At 40.5% G+C, this 21,212-nt stretch overlaps 1 protein-coding gene across 1 annotated transcript in view; it reads left to right on the forward strand.

Annotated features, from left to right (window-relative positions):
• Positions 1–21,212, forward strand: part of LOC126170653 (inter-alpha-trypsin inhibitor heavy chain H4-like) — a 191,703-nt gene that overhangs the window by 116,834 nt on the left and 53,657 nt on the right. Inside the window, exons 12-13 of the mRNA XM_049920743.1 lie at positions 1,170–1,277; positions 21,039–21,068. Coding sequence (XP_049776700.1) covers positions 1,170–1,277; positions 21,039–21,068 — 138 coding nt within the window. The remainder of the gene's footprint in view (positions 1–1,169; positions 1,278–21,038; positions 21,069–21,212) is intronic.

The following is a 21,212-nucleotide window of genomic DNA, read 5'->3' on the forward strand; positions in this document are numbered from 1 at the left end:
GAGCGATTCCTATTCCTGAGCTGTTCTGCTGCTTCTTACATCATAGTGCGATACATCGATTCTTGTGTTTGATCGAAGCACTTGCCGTAGGGGCAAGAAGAAGGTCTTGGCGATACATGCAGACAGATTTTGACGTTTGATTGTTTGATTTACAAACTTCCCAGCACGTTCCATGTCAGCAAGTGTGTCCCTTTTCTGCTGGGGAGGTAGCACTCTGTGAGTCCAGCTAGAATGTTACTATGATTGGCGATGTTGAAGTTGTGCAGCTCTCTACACTGAGCCCTAAGCCCCGTATGACACCATATGGCAGTACGTCAAAACTAGAGGGGTGGAGGGTGTTAGAAAGATTATCCTATATACTTACAACACGGCAGTAGCAACAGGAGTGGTATACCTAATTTTGTAACTAAAGTACTCCAACACGTCTACGAGTACACGTTATCACCATTCGCTATTGAGTCTAGAGTTTGTTGTTGTCATGTTCACGTCAAAACTAAGATTTCCGTTAGTCAAATGTCTGTTGGCATCCGTAACGTGGAGAAAACTGGCCTTGAAATTCATTTAGGCCTTCAAGGAGATAGGACATTAACATTTCTCCAGTATAGCGCAGACGGTATACGCCTTATAGTCCACTATACTCCACGTACAGGGAAATTTTCTTGTGTGAGCGATATGAGTAGACATTAAGATACAGATGTAGAGACTGCAGTCATTGCAAAGTATAATCCTTTAGACAGTAGCGGATCCACTCAAATATATATATTATGGCCTTTAGGCATTTATGACGTCATCAGGAAAAATCTAGGGAATCTTAATTAGGAGACTTCCATTTTCCTTCACGATTGATTACGATCCAAATGCACCAGCGCTGCAGACCAAACGCTTTCCTGAAAAGTCGCTAGATAATTTAGATTTAGTACAGACAAAGTAGCACAATTACGCCATCGTTCAAATTAAAAAAGCCAATTTTACAAGTCGTTAATAAATGCTTACAATCTTATGGGCACATTCCATGATCTTCTGAAACATAAACTAGAGATTCAAGACTTTTTCATCTGTCTCTTCAACAGAACTAGTGATAGATCTTATTGCCCATGCTGTAATAAGGTCTCATGAGTAGGATGCAAGATATCAGCACTTGTTGCAGTGGAACATTTGTTGTGTTGCAGCATCAGTTCCTCTGGCTTTCTTGCAACCTGGACTACCAGGGCCTCCTGGGGTCCACGCAATGCAGGCGTTACCACGGACCCGGATGCAACACTCATGGCAGCATTCATGTGAGTACTGTACAAGGGCACCACTTACCACCCGTAACAAGATACGAGATATAACGATGTGTTGATACTGCTGCTTGTCAAAAGGATACTAGCATTTCCTTCTCATTAGATGTTGCTGTCCACTAATAGCCTTATATCTTATGTGATCACGAGTAAGCCAGATGACTGAGATCCGAAGAACCCTCAGGGAATGCAGTCCATCAACAAAGGAAGTACCATACAAAATACTCGTTCGACCAATACTCGATTACTGTTCATAAGTCTCAGATCCATACCAGACAGGGTTGATGGAGGAAATAGAGAAGATGCGAAAAAGAGCACTACGTTTCGTTACAGGTTAATTCAGCAAGCACAAGCACAAAATTGTCACGGAAATGGTCAGCCATCCAGTGGCAGACGCTGCAACGGAGACGTTCTGCATCACGCTATTGTCTGCTATTAAAGTTCTGAGAATGTGCGTTCCTAGAAGAATCAACAAGCTTGCGGAATATAGATGTCGGAGCTGTATTTTGTCTTTTAATTTTTCGTTTTAGAGCTATCCACCAATTCACCTTCTACGTTTTGTTTGTGCATCTACACGTGATGCACTTCTTATTACATGCTACATGCATACACATTATGCACATGAATTTGAAACACGAACAGCTGCTAACATGAGTTTCTTAGAAGTAGATACCTTTGGGGTTGCGAAGCAACTCAAATTGCTTGATACGGGCAAGTCTTCAGGTCCAGATTGTATACCGATTAGGTTCCTTTCAGATTACGCTGATACAATAGCTCCCTACTTAGCAATCATATACAACCGCTCGCTCACCGATAGATCTGTACCTACAGACTGGAAAATTGCGCAGGTCGCACCAGTGTTTAAGAAGGGTAGTAGGAGTAATACATCGAACTATAGACCTATGTCATTGACGTCGGTTTGCAGTAGGGTTTTGGAGCATATATTGTATTTAAACATTATGAATCACCTCGAAGGGAACGATCTATTGATACGTAATCAGCATGGTTTCAGAAAACATCGTTCTTGTGCAACGAAGTTAGCTCTTTATTCGCACGAAGTAATGGCCGCTATCGACAGGGGATCTCAAGTTGATTCCGTATTTCTAGATTTCCGGAAAGCTTTTGACACCGTTCCTCACAGGCGACTTCTAATCAAGCTGCGGGCCTATGGGGTATTGTCTCAGTTGTGCGACTGGATTCGTGATTTCCTGTCAGGAAGGTCGCAGTTCGTAGTAATAGACGGCAAATCATCGAGTAAAACTAAAGTGATATCAGGTGTTCCCCAGGGAAGCGTCCTGGGACCTCTGCTGTTCCTGAACTATAAAAATGACCTGGGTGACAATCTGAGCATTTCTCTTAGGTTGTTCGCAGATGATGCTGTAATTTACCGTCTTGTAAGGTCATCCGAAGACCAGTATCAATTGCAAAGCGATTTAGAAAAGATTGCTGTATGGTGTGGCAGGTTGCAGTTGATGCTAAATAACGATAAGTGTGAGGTGATCCACATGAGTTCCAAAAGAAATCCGTTGGAATTCGATTACTCGATAAATAGTACAATTCTCAAGGCTGTCAATTCAACTAAGTACCTGGGTGTTAAAATTACGAACAACTTCAGTTGGAAAGACCACATAGATAATATTGTGGGGAAGGCGAGCCAAAGGTTGCGTTTCATTGGCAGGACACTTAGAAGATGCAACAAGTCCACTAAAGAGACAGCTTACACTACACTCGTTCGCCCTCTGTTAGAATATTGATGCGCGGTGTGGGATCCTTACCAGGTGGGATTGACGGAGGACATCGAAAGGGTGCAAAAAAGGGCAGCTCGTTTTGTATTATCACTTAATAGGGGAGAGAGTGTGGCAGATATGATTCGCGAGTTGGGGTGGAAGTCATTAAAGCAAAGACGTTTTTCGTCGCGGCGAGATCTATTTACGAAATTTCAGTCACCAACTTTCTCTTCCGAATGCGAAAATATTTTGTTGAGCCCAACCTACATAGGTAGGAATGATCATCAAAATAAAATAAGAGAGATCAGCTCGAACAGAAAGGTTTAGGTGTTCGTTTTTCCCGCGCGCTGTTCGGGAGTGGAATGGTAGAGAGATAGTGTGATTGTGGTTCGATGAACCCTCTGCCAAGCACTTAAATGTGAATTGCAGAGTAATCATGTAGATGTAGATGTAGATGTAGATATATACAGTTATAAGCATTCAAAACAAAATGAAATTACACATTGACGTGTGAATTTATTATGCAGATTCATGTGATGTGATAGGTCCTTGTATCATTCCTACTTAAAAGAACAGTAATCGATGTAGGTAATTGATCTTTTTTTGGTTCGGCTTATGGTATAATTATGTTTGTTGTGATAAATACTTAATGCATGCTAACATTAAATGATTTAAATAGGCTTCTTCTGTTATGACTGTACATTGGGAATACATAGCTTAACATTTATCTAGGTGAGTGATAAATTATGATGCAGCTTGACTGCGTGAACAGCAAAAATGTAGAAAGCTATTAACTTTCGTTCCACTATTTTCTGTGCGTCTGTGAAGGGGGCCTGAGCGGGAGGGGGAGGGTGGCAGCGAGAAAAAAAAATCGTAAATTATGTGTAAAGTTTGTTGAATGTCGCTAAATGCTCTCATTTCAAATACTAAATGAATGAAGTCTGGCTTACACTGCCTCAAAACAAACAGAAAGCTTTTAACAGTAGTATTTCTCTTATTGTGTTGAACTTTTAACATAAGATTATACCTCTTAATGAACAGATTTGACATCGTTCTAAATTTTTAATTTGTCCTTAATTACGGGAAATATTGAAAATAAAATATTTGTTGCCCCTGGGAACTGTTATATAGGCAACCTGCTACTATCTTATTGGGTTCCAGGAGAGCGCTTTGACGATACAGAGAACGTCAGCCCGCCACATCTGTGGCTTCACCAACCCATTGCGCTGTGTGATCCTCTCACGGTACTCAATGATCCAGCCCGTAGGTTTTGCTGTGACTCGCGTTGCTTCTGCCTGCAGCATCCCAAGACTTACAGGGAGAAAACTTGATTCTGACATCGTGTACAACCATGATTCTTAAAATGAGCCAATGAACTCCTAAATAGGCTCTTAATTGTGGCTGCACTGAGCAGCAACTTTTTCTCTATCTAGTTTCTAAGTATATCGATTTACCTAACTTTGGGATGGTAGTTTCAGAGATGGAACCAGATTTCCTCTGCTACGTCAAATTTCTAAGACATAAAATAGTAAGAAATCTGTACCAGTTTTACTTCCAGTTCTAATGGTACCTTGTCCTGCTTATAATCGACATATTGTTAATTAACTGACGAAACAAAAGCACAATTACAATTCTGTCGTTGGTTACCAGACACAATTGATTAAGATCAATTGCAAGACGTGTATCCAAGAACTAATTCGTTATATGCTCATTCTGAAAATACATTAGTTGAAAAAAAAAATCTTGTGTTCGTCGCTGCAGAAGCTTTTGTCGATATTGCTCTTTATTCCGAAAATGAATCGGATATGATTTCAGCGATATGGTTCCTGAATCTTGAAAGTGGAACAGAATCTTCCTCCTGGTTTCAGTACTATGGACTAATTCACTCACTCAGCATCTCATCACTAACGTATTGCCCTCTTGTACCCAGATCGACGTAACTTGTATTAGATGTAACTTCCTTCAAATGAAATACTAGCTTAAGTCGCTTTCATCTATCTTCTTCACTGTTGAATAACTCCAAACTAATTATTTAACACTTCATGAAACATCGACAAATAAGCCACAGGGGTCCATAAGTTGCATCTCGACTTCTCTCCATCACAGCTCACATACAGCTCTCTACTACTACTGCTACTATTACTACTACTGCTACTACAACTACCACTAATAGTCAGAGAAAAACATAAACCAAAGACGCATAGGATTTATGTCGACAATCAACAGAGTTTCACTGATACCGATTTTTCAGTACTGATGACATATATGTGGGAAAGCTTACATTAAATGATCACTGTACATAGTTAAGTTCAATGATAAATTTTAGTTTCGGATAGTCTTTCGTAACAAAAGGAGATAAACAACAGCACAAAAATATATATTTTCCCAAACATCGAAAGGCAATAATAATCTCAAATTATACTTATGCATTACAAATTTTACGAAATATTGTAACAGCAAAAAGCTGTATCGTGTACCTGATTGGTTACTACTGCATCACTATCTACAATACTCCAGAATCACCCACATGTAGTCTTGTTATGCAGTGTGATGTTAATTAATAAAACCAAAGTATGACACAACCTGAAAATTGTGCAAATACTTAAATAAACCACCGAAACTAACCTCGTATTAGACAAAATGTGACAAATATCACCAAATCAGTAATTATAATTATAAATGCCAATGTATTTCAAAGTTCAGTGGCAGTTGATTTGGGAAATTGTGATGCGGATATTTTTCTTTTGAAACGTGGCTCATCAAACAAAAACCACCAGAATATCTCATGGTTGAAGGGTTCCAGAATCCACGATAGAGTGTTCCAGGATAAGAACATCTTGGTGAAGCCGTTCACGTTGCACAAAGCTAACAACATCTACTTTTTTTGGGAGAACTAAAGGGACGAATGTAAGAAGCGTACCTGTTGTAATATTGTACACTCGATTTTTATACGGTTTTTCAGCTGTTTTTTCACTGTCCATGTAAGAGAAGTCCGTAAGACCTTAATCTAATTAGGTTAAACAACAAATAAATAAATCGTTTAATTCTCTTATCCTCCTTTACCCAAAAAACCACGAACAATGGCTTTGGAAGAAGCCTAACCATGTAACTTTACAAGCGCGAGTTCAGCCTCAAAAACCTAAACGATGTACAGTATTCTGTTTTGTGGTCCAATAAACACACCTTCTTTCAACTTAGCCTCATTGCTCCTGGTAAAAAAAGGCTTTGAAATGATAGAAAGCAACACCCAGTTTATGAAGAGCTCTTGTAAAGCTTACTCGAAGCGTAAATGGTTGCGAAAGCATACTTGACCTTTTAGCAACAAATAATCCTGAACAAATAGGGAATATCTTGACGAATACAGGAATTAGCGACCACAAGGCAGTTGCTGCTAGGCTGAATACCGTAACACCTACAACCATAAAAAAGAAACGCAAAGTATATCTATTTAAAAAAGCTAATAACGCCTTTGTAGGAGACACTCTTCACTCCTTCCGAACTGATTATGTAAGCGTATAAAGGTTGTGGAATAATTTCAGAGAGATAGTATCGACAGCAATATACCACAAAATTAATAAATTGTAGTTCTGATCCCCCATGGTACACAAAACGGGTCATATCCCTGTTATGGAAGCAACGAAAAGAGCACGCCGAATTTAAAAGAACGCAGAACCCCCAAGATTTGCAAGGTTTTGCAGAAGTTCGAAACATAGCGCGTACTTCAATGCGAGATGGTTCTAATAATTTCCACAATGAAATTCTGTCTCGAAATCTGGCAGAAAACCCAAAGAGATTCTGGCTATACATAAAGCATACCAGTGGCAAGACGTAACAATACCTTCACTGCGCGATAACAATGGTGAAGTCATTGGTGATAGTGCCACTAAAGCAGTTATTGAACACAGTTTTACGAAACTCCTTCACCAAAGAAGACGAAGTCAATATTCCATGGAATCATGGCGTAAGCGTTGTGAAAAATGTGTACGTCTGCAGGGCGATTACATCGAGAAGTAACGCCAGTTACATCGATTTCGGGCGAGTAGTTAATTAGAAAAAAAATCGGACGCCTTAGAACTTGAATGCACCTCGTAGTTAAGTGATCTACCCATGTAATCTTCAGCATTCTTCTTTAGCACCACATTTCGAAAGCTTCTATTCTCTTCCTGTCCAAACTATTTACCGTCCATGTTTCACTTCCATACATGGCTACACTCCATACAAATACTTTCAGAAATGAATTCCTGACACTTAAATCTATACTCGATGTTAACAAATTTCTCTTCTTCAGAAACGCTTTCCTTTCCATTGCCAGTCTACATTTTATATCCTCTCTACTTCGACCATCATCAGTTATTTTTCTCCCCAAATAGCAAAACTCCTTTACTACTTTAAGTGTCTCATTTCCTAATCTAATACCCTCAACATCACCCGACTTAATTCCACTACATTCCATTATCCTCGTTTTGCTTTTGTTGATGTTCATCTTATATCCTCCCTTCAAGACACCATCCATTCCGTTCAACTGCTCTTCCAAGTCCTTTGCTGTCTCTGACAGAATTACAATGTCATCAGCGAACCTCAAAGTTTTTATTTCTTCTCCATGGATTTTAATACCTACTCCGAATTTTTCTTTTGTTTCCTTTACTGCTTGCTCAATATACAGATTGAATAACATCGGGGAGAGGCTACAATCCTGTCTTACTCCCTTCCCAACCACTGCTTCCCTTTCATGTCCCTCGACTCTTATAACTGCAATCTGGTTTCTGTACAAATTGTAAATAGCCTTTCGCTCCCTGTATTTTACCCCTGCCACCTTTAGAATTTGAAAGAGAGAATTCCAGTCAGCATTGTCAAAAGCTTTCTCTAAGTCCAGGTTCCATCTCCTTAAATTCCCACTTTTTTGCAGTTTCTTCAGTTTTAATGTACAGGTCATAACCAGTAGATCGTGGTCAGAGTCCACATCTGCCCCTGGAAATGTCTTACAATTTAAAACCTGGTTCCTAAATCTCTGTCTTACCATTATATAATCTATCTGATACCTTGTAGTATCTCCAGGGTTCTTCCATGTATACAACCTTCTATCATGGTTCTTAAACCAAGTGTTAGCTATGATTAAGTTGTGCTCTGTGCAAAATTCTACCAGGCGGCTTCCTCTTTCATTTCTTAGCCCCAATCCATATTCACCTACTACGTTTCCTTCTCTCCCCTTTCCTACACTCGAATTCCAGTTACCCATGACTATTAAATTTTCGTCTCCCTTCACTATCTGAATAATTTCTTTTATTTCATCATACATTTCTTCAATTTCTTCGTCATCTGCAGAGCTAGTTGGCATATAAACTTGTACTACTGTAGTAGGTGTGGGCTTGGTATCTATCTTGGCCACAATAATACGTTCACTATGCTGTTTGTAGTAGCTTACCTGCATTCCTATTTTCCTATTCATTATTAAACCTACTCCTGCATTACCCCTATTTGACTTTGTGTTTATAACCCTGTAGTCACCTGACCAGAAGTCTTGTTCCTCCTGCCACCGAACTTCACTAATTCCCACTATATCTAACTTTAACCTATCCATTTCCCTTTTTAAATTTTCTAACCTCCCTGCCTGATTAAGGGATCTGACATTCCACGCTCCGATCCGTAGAACGCCAGTTTTCTTTCTCCTGATAACGACATCCTTTTGAGTATTCCCCGCCCACAGATCCGAATGGGGGAGTATTTTACCTCCGGAATACTTTACCCAAGAGGACGCCATCATCATTTAATCATACAGTAAAGCTGCATGCTCTCGGGAAAAATTACGGCCGTAGTTCCCCCTTGCTTTCAGCCGTTCGTAGTACCAGCACAGCAAGGCCGTTTTGGTTAATGTTACAAGGCCAGATCAGTCAATCATCCAGACTGTTACCCTTGCAATTACTGAAAAGGCTGCTGCCCCTCTTCAGGAACCACACTTTTGTCTGGCCTCTCAACAGATACCCCTCCGTTGTGGTATCGCTGAGGCACGCAAGCCTCCCCACCAACGGCAAGGTCCATGGTTCGGGGGGGGGGGGGGGGGTCGGTGTAACAAAGCAGCTTAAATCACTTAATAATGCCAAGGTCTCCGGTCCAGGTTGTACACCGGTCTCCGTCTACATCTACGTGATTTCTCTGCAATTCACAATAAAGTGCCTGGCAGAGGGTTTAATGAACTACCTTCATGCTTTCTCTCTACCGTTCCACCTCGTACGGCACGCGGGAAAAAGGAGCACTTAAATTTTTCCGTGCGAGCACTGATTTCTCTTATTTTATGGTGATGAACATTTATCCCTATGTAGGTAGGTGGATTCGTGATTTCCTGTCAGAAAGGTCACAGTTCGTAGTAATAGACGGAACGTCATCGAGTAAAACAGAAGTAATATTGGCGTTCCCCAATGAAGTGTTACAGACCCTCTATTGTTCCTGATCTATATTAACGACGTGGGAGACGATCTGAGTAGCCGTATTAGATTGTTTGCAGATGATGCTGTCATTTACCGCCTTGTAAAGTCATCAGATTATCAAAACGACTTGCAAAATGATTTATATAAGATATGTGTATGGTGCTAAAAGTGCCAATTTACCCTGAATAAATAAAAGTGCGAAGTTATTGATATGAGCACTAAAAGAAATCCGCTAAATTACGCGATAAGTCACACGAATCTGAGGACTGTAAATTCGACTAAATACTTAGGGATTACAATTACAAATAACCTAAATTGGAACGATCACACAGATAATATTGTGGGTAGAGCAAACCAAAGACTGCAATTGATTGGCAGAACACTTAGAAGGTGCAACAAGTCTACCAAAGAGACTGCTTACACTACGCTTGCCTGCCCTATTCTGGAGTACTGCTGTGCGGTATGGGATCCGCATCAGGTGGGACTGACGGATGACATCGAAAAGTACAAAGAAGGGTAGCTAATTCTGTATTATTGCGAAACAGGGGAGACGGTGCCACAGACATGATACGTGAATTAGAGGGGCAGTCATTAAACCAAAGGCGTTTTTCGTTGCGACGGGATCCTCTCATGAAATTTCAGTCACCGATTTCCTCTTCCGATTGCGAAAACATTCTGTTGGCACTCACCTACATAGGGAGAAATGATCGTCCCCCCGCGCCGTTCGAGAGTGGAACGGTAGAGACAGCTTGAAGGTGGTTCATTGAGCCCTCTTGCAGGCACTTAATTGTGAATAGAACAGTAATCACGTAGATGTAGATGTTCGTCTAGTCTAACTTTACACGTAGCGGAAGCAGTTCGACTTTGTCACAACTCATGATTAGTTAGTAACATTTTCCTTCCTTCAATATAAGTATCTCTCACAGGACGTTTTGGACATTATAGAAGTGTTTGTTGCCTCGGTTGTTCCACAAACACAGGAAATAATGGTATTTAACTAAGCCATGCAATAAACCTATAAGTAATGCAGCAACTTTTAAATGACAGCAGATCAACCATTCATCTATATCTTATGGCTTTAGAGGACCATGAATTCATGTTCCCTTCTTATGCAGTGAATGAGCCAACGGTACCGGTGTAAGCTTAAGCCATTATGCAATAACAGCCTTTTAAGCTACTTCCAGGGGCAACAGTAAACAGTCACCAGCATTAAGGGTTATATTGAACACACAAATCTTACATCAAACGGTACACATCTATGCATGTACGCATGCCGTTTTGATTTTCAAAGTATGAAGTAAAACCATTTTTCCGAGTTGTAACCCGTAAAAATTTTGTTCCGTGAGTTAAAGGGTTTCATTGCAGCTATCGAGAACACAGATTTTCGACTAGTTATTTTGATAATTTCGTGTCGCATTCTAAATTGTTTACTTGTGTCTGGAGTACTGTGGTAGGCAAAGAGTTTTACGTGTCAAGGACGGATTACTCCTCTGGTGGAGCTCCTGATTCATTTCCTTCAGCTAACCCTAATAGGCTTGATTTCAAGGTGGCAACAAAAACAGGAAGCTTTCACCATGAGACGCAGATTTATTTGTTGAAGAGATATTGGGATACATAATATTATGCTATTGCTGGAAGGCGAAAACAGCGAGCGCTCTTTATGACCTTTTGGTTGTACTTGGACCATAGGATCAGACAACAGCAAAATTATCTGATAAAAAGAAAAAAGTTAACTATCACGAAATCCTTAGGTGACATCACATTTCCAATGGTTCATTTTGTCCCTACAACTGAAAATATATTCGAGATAATACATCAAATGCAAAACAGATGTTGACCACTGTTATCAGCGATTCAACCCTTTAGAGTTCAAGATTTTTATTTCTTCAACGGAAGCTTGATTGCCGCTACTTGAAACTTAAAGACTTTACGCCACAGAAAGCTATTCTGTTACTGTTTGTTATTGCTGGCACATACATTCTTCGGATCATAATAAAATACAAACGTGTATACTGTGACTGGCTGGAAGTAAAAATAAATGTATATACAGCCGATACAGCGTAACCAGTAACCTCAAATGTTTGTATGACTGGGTGTTGTGTGTTTTCCTTAGGTTAGTTAGGTTTAAGTAGTTCTAAGTTCTAGGGGACTGATGACCATAGATGTTAAGTGCCATAGTGCTCAGAGCCATCTCAAATATTTGTTAGAACCGCTGACAACCTGTCCACGGATAGTTAATCCGAATAACAATTCATGGCTCTGCTGACGGCCGCAGAACGAAACACAGGAAAGGCCAGGCGGTGGAGTGGTGGTTTCGGCAAGCGGCTCAGTCATGGCGGGACCTGCGGTTATCTTCACAGCCTGGTTGTCGTGCTTTGTACCACACGGGTCAGCCATAAGGCGCGGCCTGAAATCTGCACCGAGCATGACTAGTCCCGGTATTTCACCCACACCACTGTGACAGTCTAGAAGGGTTTCCACCAGTGCATTATGCGCCAGAATAATGTGTCAGCTCTTCCTTTTTTTTTATTTACGCGTCAAGTTCCGTAGGACCAAATCAAGGAGCAAATATCCAAGGTCATGGAACGTGTCAGTAGATGAAATTACAACCCAAAACAACCCGAAAAAAAGTCAGTCCATAAGTTTAAGTGAACGCAATTAACAATACAATGAGAATCAGCTTAATTTTTCAAGGAACTCCTCGACAGAACAGAAGGAGTGACCCATGAAGAAACTCTTTAATTTCGATTCGAAAGCGCGTGGATTACTGCTAAGATTTTTTAAGTCTAGTGGTTCCTTATTAAAATTGGATGCAGCAGTATACTGCACACTTTTCTGCACAAGAGTTAAGAAGTCCGATCCATATGCAAGTTTGATTTTTGCCGTGTATTACCTGAGTTAAAGCTGCTTATTGTTGCGAATAAACTAATATTGTTAACAAGAAATGACAGGCCAATGTCAGAATGCCCAGACCTGTGAGCAGTGGTTTACATACACCACATTGCCCGAACCGCCCGTTTCTCAGCCAAAAATGTCCTTTTACAATGGGAAGAGTTACCCCAAAATATAATACCATACGACATAAGCGAATGAAAATAAGCAACGTAGACTAATTTCCGTGTCGAACGATCACTCACTTCAGACACCTTTCGAATGGTAAAAATGGCAACATTAAGTCTTTGAACAAGATCCTGGACGTGGGCTTTCCACGACAGTTTACTGTCTATCTGAACACCTAGAAATTTGAACTGTTCAGCTTCAGTAATAATATGCCCATTCTGTGAACATAAAACGTGAGGTTTTGTTGAATTTTGTGTTAGAAACTGCAAAAACTGAGTCTTACTGTGATTTAGCGTTAGTTTATTTCTACAAGTCATGAACTTATGTCATGAACTGTACTATTCGAAACCGAGCCAATGTTGCACAAAATCCTTTACTACCAAGATAGTGTCGTCAAGAAACAGAAATATTTTAGAGCTACCTGTAATACTAGAGGGCATATCATTTATGTAAATAAGGAACAGGAGTGGTCCCAGCACTTTCTCAACACTGTGAGTAATGATCTTTTGCTGCCTGCTGTTAAAGGAAGTGGTGAACCAATTGTGACCTACTCACCGTATTTCGTAATGATCCAACTTCTGCAGAAATATTTTGTGATCAACACAATCAAACGTCTTACTTAAATCAAAGAATGTGCCTTTTGTTTAACCCATCCAGTACCTCACAGAGAAAAGAGACTATAGCACTCTCAGTTGTTAAATGACTTCTTAAGCCGAACTGTACATTTGGTAGCAAATTATGTGATATAAAATGATCAATTATCCTTACATACACAGATTTTTCAATAACTTTAGCAAACACTGAAGGCATACAAATAGATCTAAAATTATCTACATTATTAAGCGGCTTTACTACTGAGTATCTTAATCGTTCAGGAAACTGACAATTCCTGAAGGAAAAATTACAAATATGGCTAAATACAGGGCTAACATGTGCAGCACAGTACTTTAATATTCTGCTAGGCACTTCATCATACACATAAGAGTCCTTAGTCTTCATTGATTTAATTATTAGCTCAATCATCCCCTTGTCTGTATCACAGAGGAGTATTTCGGACATCAATCTCGGAAAGGCATTTGCCAAGAGAGTTATATGATTCCCTGTAGAAACCTAATTTTTATTTAGTTCGCCAGCAATGCTCAGAAAAGGATTGTTAAATACTGTACATATATCTGATTTATCTGTTTTTACTACGAACTGACTTTATATCGTCGACCTTGTCCCGCTGCCCAGACACTTCCTTTACAACTGACCGGATGGTTTTAATTTTATCCTGTGAATTAGCTATTCTGTTTGCATTTAACACACTCTTTGCCTTTCTAATAACATGTTTAAGCGCCTTACAGTAATGTTTGTAATGGGCAACTCCAGCTTGATTGTGACTACTTCTAACATTTTTATATAATTTCCACTTTGCTCTACATGATATTCTTAACCGACTTGTCAGCCATCCAGGCTGCCTTTTACTGCTAGTAGCCCCGATTAGAACGTTTTAATGGAAAACAACTCTCAAAGAGCATGAGAAATGTGTTAAGAAAAACATTGTGTTTGGCATCAATGTTATCGGCACTATAAACATTCTGCCACTCTTGTTTCTTGACGAAGTTTAAAAAGCTCTTCATTGCTGTTGAATTAACTTTCCTACATAGTTTGTAATTACGGGTATCATTGACATTTGTTTGAGTACAAAAGCCTTTTAGTGTTAAAATTTGTGCATCATGGTCTGATAGGCCATTCACCCTTTTACTAACAGAATGCCCGTCTAGTAACGAAGGATGAATATAAATGTTGTCTACTGTTCCCCTGAACCCTTGTTGGAAAACAAACACAGTCTGCATCAGTTCATATGAATTTAGGAGATCTACCTACATCGTTTTCCTTGCACCATCATATACGAAATTATTATTGAAGTCACCAAATACAACTAATTTCTGGTACTTCCTACAAAGTGAATCAAGAGCCCTCTCTAGCTTGAGCAAAAACTCAGAGTTAGGGTACCTATAAAGAAGAAAAATTAGAAGTTTAGTGTCGTTAAATTTAATTGGCCCTGCACAACATTCAAATATGTGTTCAGTGCAGTGCCATGATACGTCTATGAACTGAAATGGAATATTGTTTTTTTACGTACATGGCCACTACGCCACCCCGCAAGGACCTCCTTGAAAAACAACCAGCCAGTCTGTATCCTGGTAAAGGAAGCCTGTGAATTGTCAAATTATTTAAGTGGTGCTCCGATATACCAATAAAGTCAGAGTCAACATCTACACTCCTGGAAATTGAAATAAGAACACCGTGAATTCATTGTCCCAGGAAGGGGAAACTTTATTGACACATTCCTGGGGTCAGATACATCACATGATCACACTGACAGAACCACAGGCACATAGACACAGGCACACACAATGTCGGCACTAGTACAGTGTATATCCACCTTTCGCAGCAATGCAGGCTGCTATTCTCCCATGGAGACGATCGTAGAGATGATGGATGTAGTCCTGTGGAATGGCTTGCCATGCCATTTCCACCTGGCGCCTCAGTTGGACCAGCGTTCGTGCTGGACGTGCAGACCGCGTGAGATGACGCTTCATCCAGTCCCAAACATGCTCAATGGGGGACAGATCCGGAGATCTTGCTGGCCAGGGTAGTTGACTTACACCTTCTAGAGCACGTTGGGTGGCACGGGATACATGCGGACGTGCATTGTCCTGTTGGAACAGCAAGTTCCCTTGCCGGTCTAGGAGTGGTAGAACGATGGGTTCGATGACGGTTTGGATGTACCGTGCACTATTCAGTGTCCCCTCGACGATCACCAGTGGTGTACGGCCAGTGTAGGAGATCGTTCCCCATACCATGATGCCGGGTGTTGGCCCTGTGTGCCTCGGTCGTATGCAGTCCTGATTGTGGCGCTCACCTGCACGGCCCCAAACACGCATACGACCATCATTGGCACCAAGGTAGAAGCGACTCTCATCGCTGAAGACTACACGTCTCCATTCGTCCCTCCATTCACGCCTGTCGCGACACCACTGGAGGCGGGCTGCACGATGTTGGGGCGTGAGCGAAAGACGGCCTAACGGTGTGCGGGACCGTAGCCCAGCTTCATGGAGACGGTTGCGAATGGTCCTCGCCGATACCCCAGGAGCAACAGTGTCCCTAATTTGCTGGGAAGTGGCGGTGCGGTCCCCTACGGCACTGCGTAGGATCCTACGGTCTTGGCGTGCATCCGTGCGTCGCTGCGGTCCGGTCCCAGGTCGACGGGCACGTGCACCTTCCGCCGACCACTGGCGACAACATCGATGTACTGTGGAGACCTCACGCCCCACGTGTTGAGCAATTTGGCGGTACGTCCACCCGGCCTCCCGCATGCCCACTATACGCCCTCGCTCAAAGTCCGTCAACTGCACATACGGTTCACGCCCACGCTGTCGCGGCATGCTACCAGTGTTAAAGACTGCGATGGAGCTCCGTATGCCACGACAAACTGGCTGACACTGACGGCGGCGGTGCACAAATGCTGCGCAGCTAGCGCCATTCGACGGCCAACACCGCGGTTCCTGGTGTGTCCGCTGTGCCGTGCGTGTGATCATTGCTTGTACAGCCCTCTCGCAGTGTCCGGAGCAAGTATGGTGGGTCTGACACACCGGTGTCAATGTGTTCTTTTTTCCATTTCCAGGAGTGTATAAGCAATTCACTGACTTTATCTCTAATACCTCTTATATTTTGATGAAATGTTCTAATTCTTTCTCTACTTGGAAAAATGATGTCCTCTGAAGGTGATTCCTTAGTTAGAGGGTCTTCCTTTAAGCAGGTATACCTATCAGCTGACTTCAATCTAAAAAAGATGCTCCTCTAACACCAACTACTATAAGAATTTTTCCATGAGTGACCCCACCTCCACCCACTACACTGTCACCTGTAAGCTTTGCCAGCCTCCACCTACCATACCTACTGAGATGCAGGCCATGCCTAGTGAAACCCGATCTACTGATAGACTCAACTGGTACGCACTTTCCTTTCTGAAAAATCATTGTTGATGGAAGCAAATGACATCCAAAGACGCGAGGTGTTGTAGGTGAAACACAAGATAGCTTTGTGCCCGGCAGAACTCGATGGGGAATTGCTGTTAAGAGCATAGTTTAAAACTACGCATAGTGTGTAATTAAAACTACTGTTCGTAAGGAACATTACGGCGTTAGCGACTTAAAACATACGACGCTCCAACCAGCGACAGCTATGATAGATAATGTCCTATACACTTAGGTGAGGAAAGTCATGAGATACCTCCCAATATGACGAACCTCCTTTTTCCCGGCATAGTGCAGCGATGCGGTATGGATTCAAGGGGTCGTTGGAAGTCGTCTGCAGAAATGTTGAGCCATGCTGCCTCTACAGTTCTCCATAATAATGAAAGTAGTGCAGGTGGAGGATTTTGTGAACGAACTGATCACTCGATAATGTCCCATAAATGTTCGATGGGATTCACGTCGGGCGTTGTGGGCGACCAAATCATCCTCTCGAATTGTCCAGAATGTTCTTCAAACCAATCGTGAACAACTGTGGCCCGGTTACATGGCGCATTGTCAACCATAAAAATTCCATCTTTGAATCGTTACAAATGGACTTCAAATATAACCATTTTCAGTCAATGATTGGTTCAGTTGGGCTAGAGGACGCAGTCCACATAAACGCATCCCACACCACTATGGAGCCACCACCGGCTTGCACAGAGCCTTGCTGACGACTTGAACCCATGGCTTCGTGCTGCCTGCGTCACATTCGAAACCTAACGTCGGCTCGCACCAACTGAAATCAGGACTCATCGGATCAGGTCACCATTTTCGGTCCTCTAGGGTCCATCTGATGCGGTCGCGAGCCCAGGAAAGGCGCTGCAGGCGATGTCGTGCTGTTAACAAAGGCACTCGTGTCCGTCGTCTGCTGCCACAGCCCATTAACGCCAAATTTCGCCACACTGCCCAAATAGATAGGTTCGTCGTATATCCCACAAAATTTTTCCTGTGATTGTTTCATGCAGTGTGTCTTGTCTTTTAGCATTGACAACTACGCATAAACGCCGCTACTCTCGGTCGTTAAGTGAAGGCCGTCGGCTACTGCGTTGTCCACGGTGAGAGTTAATGCCTGAAATTTGGCATTCTCAGTTTACTACTGACGCTGTGAATCTCAGCCTACCACTTTCAGAAATTGAATGTTCCATGAGTCTAGCTCCAAATACCATCCCACGTATCCCACGTTCAAAGTCTGTTAATTCCCGTCGTGCGGCCATAATCACGTGGGAAACGTTTCAGAGGAATACAAATGATTGCTCCGCCAATGCACTGCCCTTTTGTATCTTGTGTACGCAATACTACCGCGATCAGTACATGTGTATATCGCTGTCCCATTACTTTTATCACCTCCATGCAGTATGCCTCCTTCTATGGCTTCATCATTTCCATGCCAATAAACAGCATCATACTCACTGCTCAGTGACAACGATTTGACAGACTTAGTTGGTCTCATAATCCTATCATATTAGGGAACTGTTGTGGGAAGCTTCCTGAGGTACTGAGGAGCTGCCTGGTACTCCAATTTGATAATACACATACGTGCAAGAAAAGTGTAAATTTAGATAATATTCAGGTCACAACGAAAGCTTTCAATACAGCACGAATGTCAAAGTAGTGATAGGATATGGAATCTGGCTTTAGTGGATGCTATGTGGGTGTCCATGAAATGTTCCATTTGACTTTTCACGCTATTACCTTTTTAAAATTTGAAACACACAATGTACTGGTGGAGAGCTTACGTATTCTTTTAGCATTTATGTTGTGCTCTTGGACCCTATACAAGGGAATGCCTTGTAATAGGCTTGATACTATGCATATACACTCTCTTCACAGATGAGGTAGTAAGAAAGGTGACCTTCTTGAAGCTAACTATACAATATTGTAACTTCAAGAACACTGTGAAAAACAGAACCTAATGATAAATTTCCAAAAGATGGTTGTTGGATGTTATGGACGACATTTAGATAGATTAGGAATTGTAGTTACAGGCTGTCAGGAATATAAACACCTTTTTGAGCTGTATTTAATAAAAAGCCAAACCATTAAAATTACCTTGCTTTATAATTTATCGAAGGGTGAAATGCCAATGACAGCTGAATGGTACCCATAAAAGACTATGTGTAAGAGAAGGCTTCCACAAAAGAATATATAATACAAATTTTAAAAAGAAGTTATTAAAAGTTAATAAAAAAGTACTCAGAGATACTATGAAGATATAAATTACTCTTTGCCACGTTTGGAACTTCCTGTATCATAATAGTGACAGGAACAACGAATAAAATGAACAATATTGTATACAAAATCAAAGAACTGCCTTATGATAGTGAATGAGGGAAGGTGGCCTTTAAAAATGTGAGACTCAAATTTCCACATGTTTTACATTTATACAGCTGTTAGAGCTGCACAATTTAAAATGAACCTCATAAAATCCAATCATGTAGTGTGTCGGAGGTGTCTTGTGTTGTTGCTGTATTTTTCACACTTGAGGAATATTTCTTTCTGAGTTTGGTTATTATCTTCAGTAACTATCAACGGAGTCTGGGTTCTTTCCTTCAGCATTAATGACAGTAAGCTATTTGCAGGCATACAAGACCTATAAAGGTGAGTTAGCTGAAATGACAGAAAATGAAGTAAATCAATAAACAGCGTCTCTCTTCTGGGAGAAAATCACGTGATAAAGGTAGAAATTGTAACCAAATCTGGCTTTTTTATGTTTATAAATTTTCCTTCACTGTCCTAAGTACTTTAAGAAAAGAAGTCACGAGTATATTCAAGCTGCACCCGTTTTAAGTGCTGTAAGTTGAACTAGAAATGCTACAAAGAGAAAAATGTTTCATAGTCACCTAATTCTAACTGTGATTCATAAAGCAAAGCTGAATAAAGAAATGGCATCAGTGTAGTATTACATTCCACAATAACCTGATGAAACATAAAAACAATAGCTGATGTGGCACGCTCCGAATAACGCATCAAAGAAAATGAGAATTCGGTAGATATATAATATAAAATGGCAAAATGAGAGCGGGGGATGAGCTCAGGATAAATAAAAATATTTGTTGAAACCTATGAAAGAATGAGCTAACTGCAACACTGTGTGAAGCGCTTTAATTAGACATACCAAGCTATCACAAAGTAAATATACTTGGAAATGACGACAAGATATTTCATGATATCATGTAAAATAATCTTACTTTAGAAGAACGTAGAGATGAAAGACTTGTGTTCTGTGGAGTCCCATATGTACACACTGTGGCGTAGTTTACATTGACGACAAGTGTACTGATAAAGAAAATGACATGAGAAGTTTATTGGGAGCTATAGGCTGACTGAACTGTGGAGATAAAAATTTAATGTAAAATATAAAAGTACTAGGTACTGAAAATTAAACGAAAAATACAAAATTAAATGGAAACCAATGGCGTTATAATGACTGATGTATTGGAAAAAGCTTAACAGAAAAATTCTTAATCTTATAATTTTTGTGGTAAGCGTGGTGTTCCCATATATTATACATCATTATATTAATTGTTTGCGATATTTCTTGTTACAAACTGAAAGAAACTCTTACCTACCCATGTGACCAAGCATGGAATTATTTGCACTGTAGTCTATACGACAAACATTGGTAATCATTACTAATAAACTGTTCTGGGTATCATTTACAAAAATGTAATATAATGAATCGCCTACTATAGAGCTTGGTGGCTCATATAACTGTCTCCTATATGACAGAAGGCACTGTTTGTTTTCTGTGGCATTTCTGTGTAAAAAAGCAAATATTTCAGTTGTCTGTTTTTGCTTAAAATCATTTTAAGCATTAAATAGTAATCAGTTCTTATTAAGAAGATTACACAATTTGACTTTTACTGTAGCTTTGTTAGAGATATCGTTTTGGATGCCAGCAGGTAAAGGAGGACTTGTTTCATAGCTTACTGAAAGCAAAAGCATTTATTTCTTTTGCTATCCTCTCTGATTATAAGTTTATATAATTTTAATAAATTAGCACTTTTACATGACCTGATCTCTATCATTTTCAATCGGGTCTATTTCAGTAATTAGATATTTAATAGACTATGTAGTTAATCCACTTTGTATTGTTGTTTTAGAAACTGAATAACTATAAACGGCTTATTGTCCCCAGATACAGTTGTTAACTATAAAGCTAGGATTTTCGAAACTCAAATACACTTAATGTTTATCTGTCGAATGAAATGCTGTACATTGTTAAGAAGAAATGATGAGACTGTAAAACTGATGTAAGGTAATGCTACCTTGCTTGTGGCAGTCTACAAGAATGTGTCGAGTTATTCTATAGTTTCTAAGAACACAGGCTTTTTACCTCGACACGATTAAGGGACTATCCTTGTCTCACGCGTAATAAATTCAATTGATCTTTCTGTACGTATTATAGAATGCAATTATGTAATTTGTTATTACAAGCAATAATGAGCAGAATGTTAATGAATGCTCGGTAATCTGTTTCAGTTCGCTCATTTCCACCGGTTGACTTTGCAGGTGAGTACAGCAACAGGGTTAATAGTCCAGATACGTAGTATTAATGAAGGATGTTGTAGATGAATGCATGCACAAAATTTGGATCGCACAGAATGGCCAAATTAGACAGTTGACGCCAGGATAGGAATAATAAGGATAGGGCCA

This window comes from Schistocerca cancellata, chromosome 1, assembly GCF_023864275.1.
Source record: "Schistocerca cancellata isolate TAMUIC-IGC-003103 chromosome 1, iqSchCanc2.1, whole genome shotgun sequence".
NCBI classification, from domain to species: domain Eukaryota; kingdom Metazoa; phylum Arthropoda; class Insecta; order Orthoptera; family Acrididae; genus Schistocerca; species Schistocerca cancellata.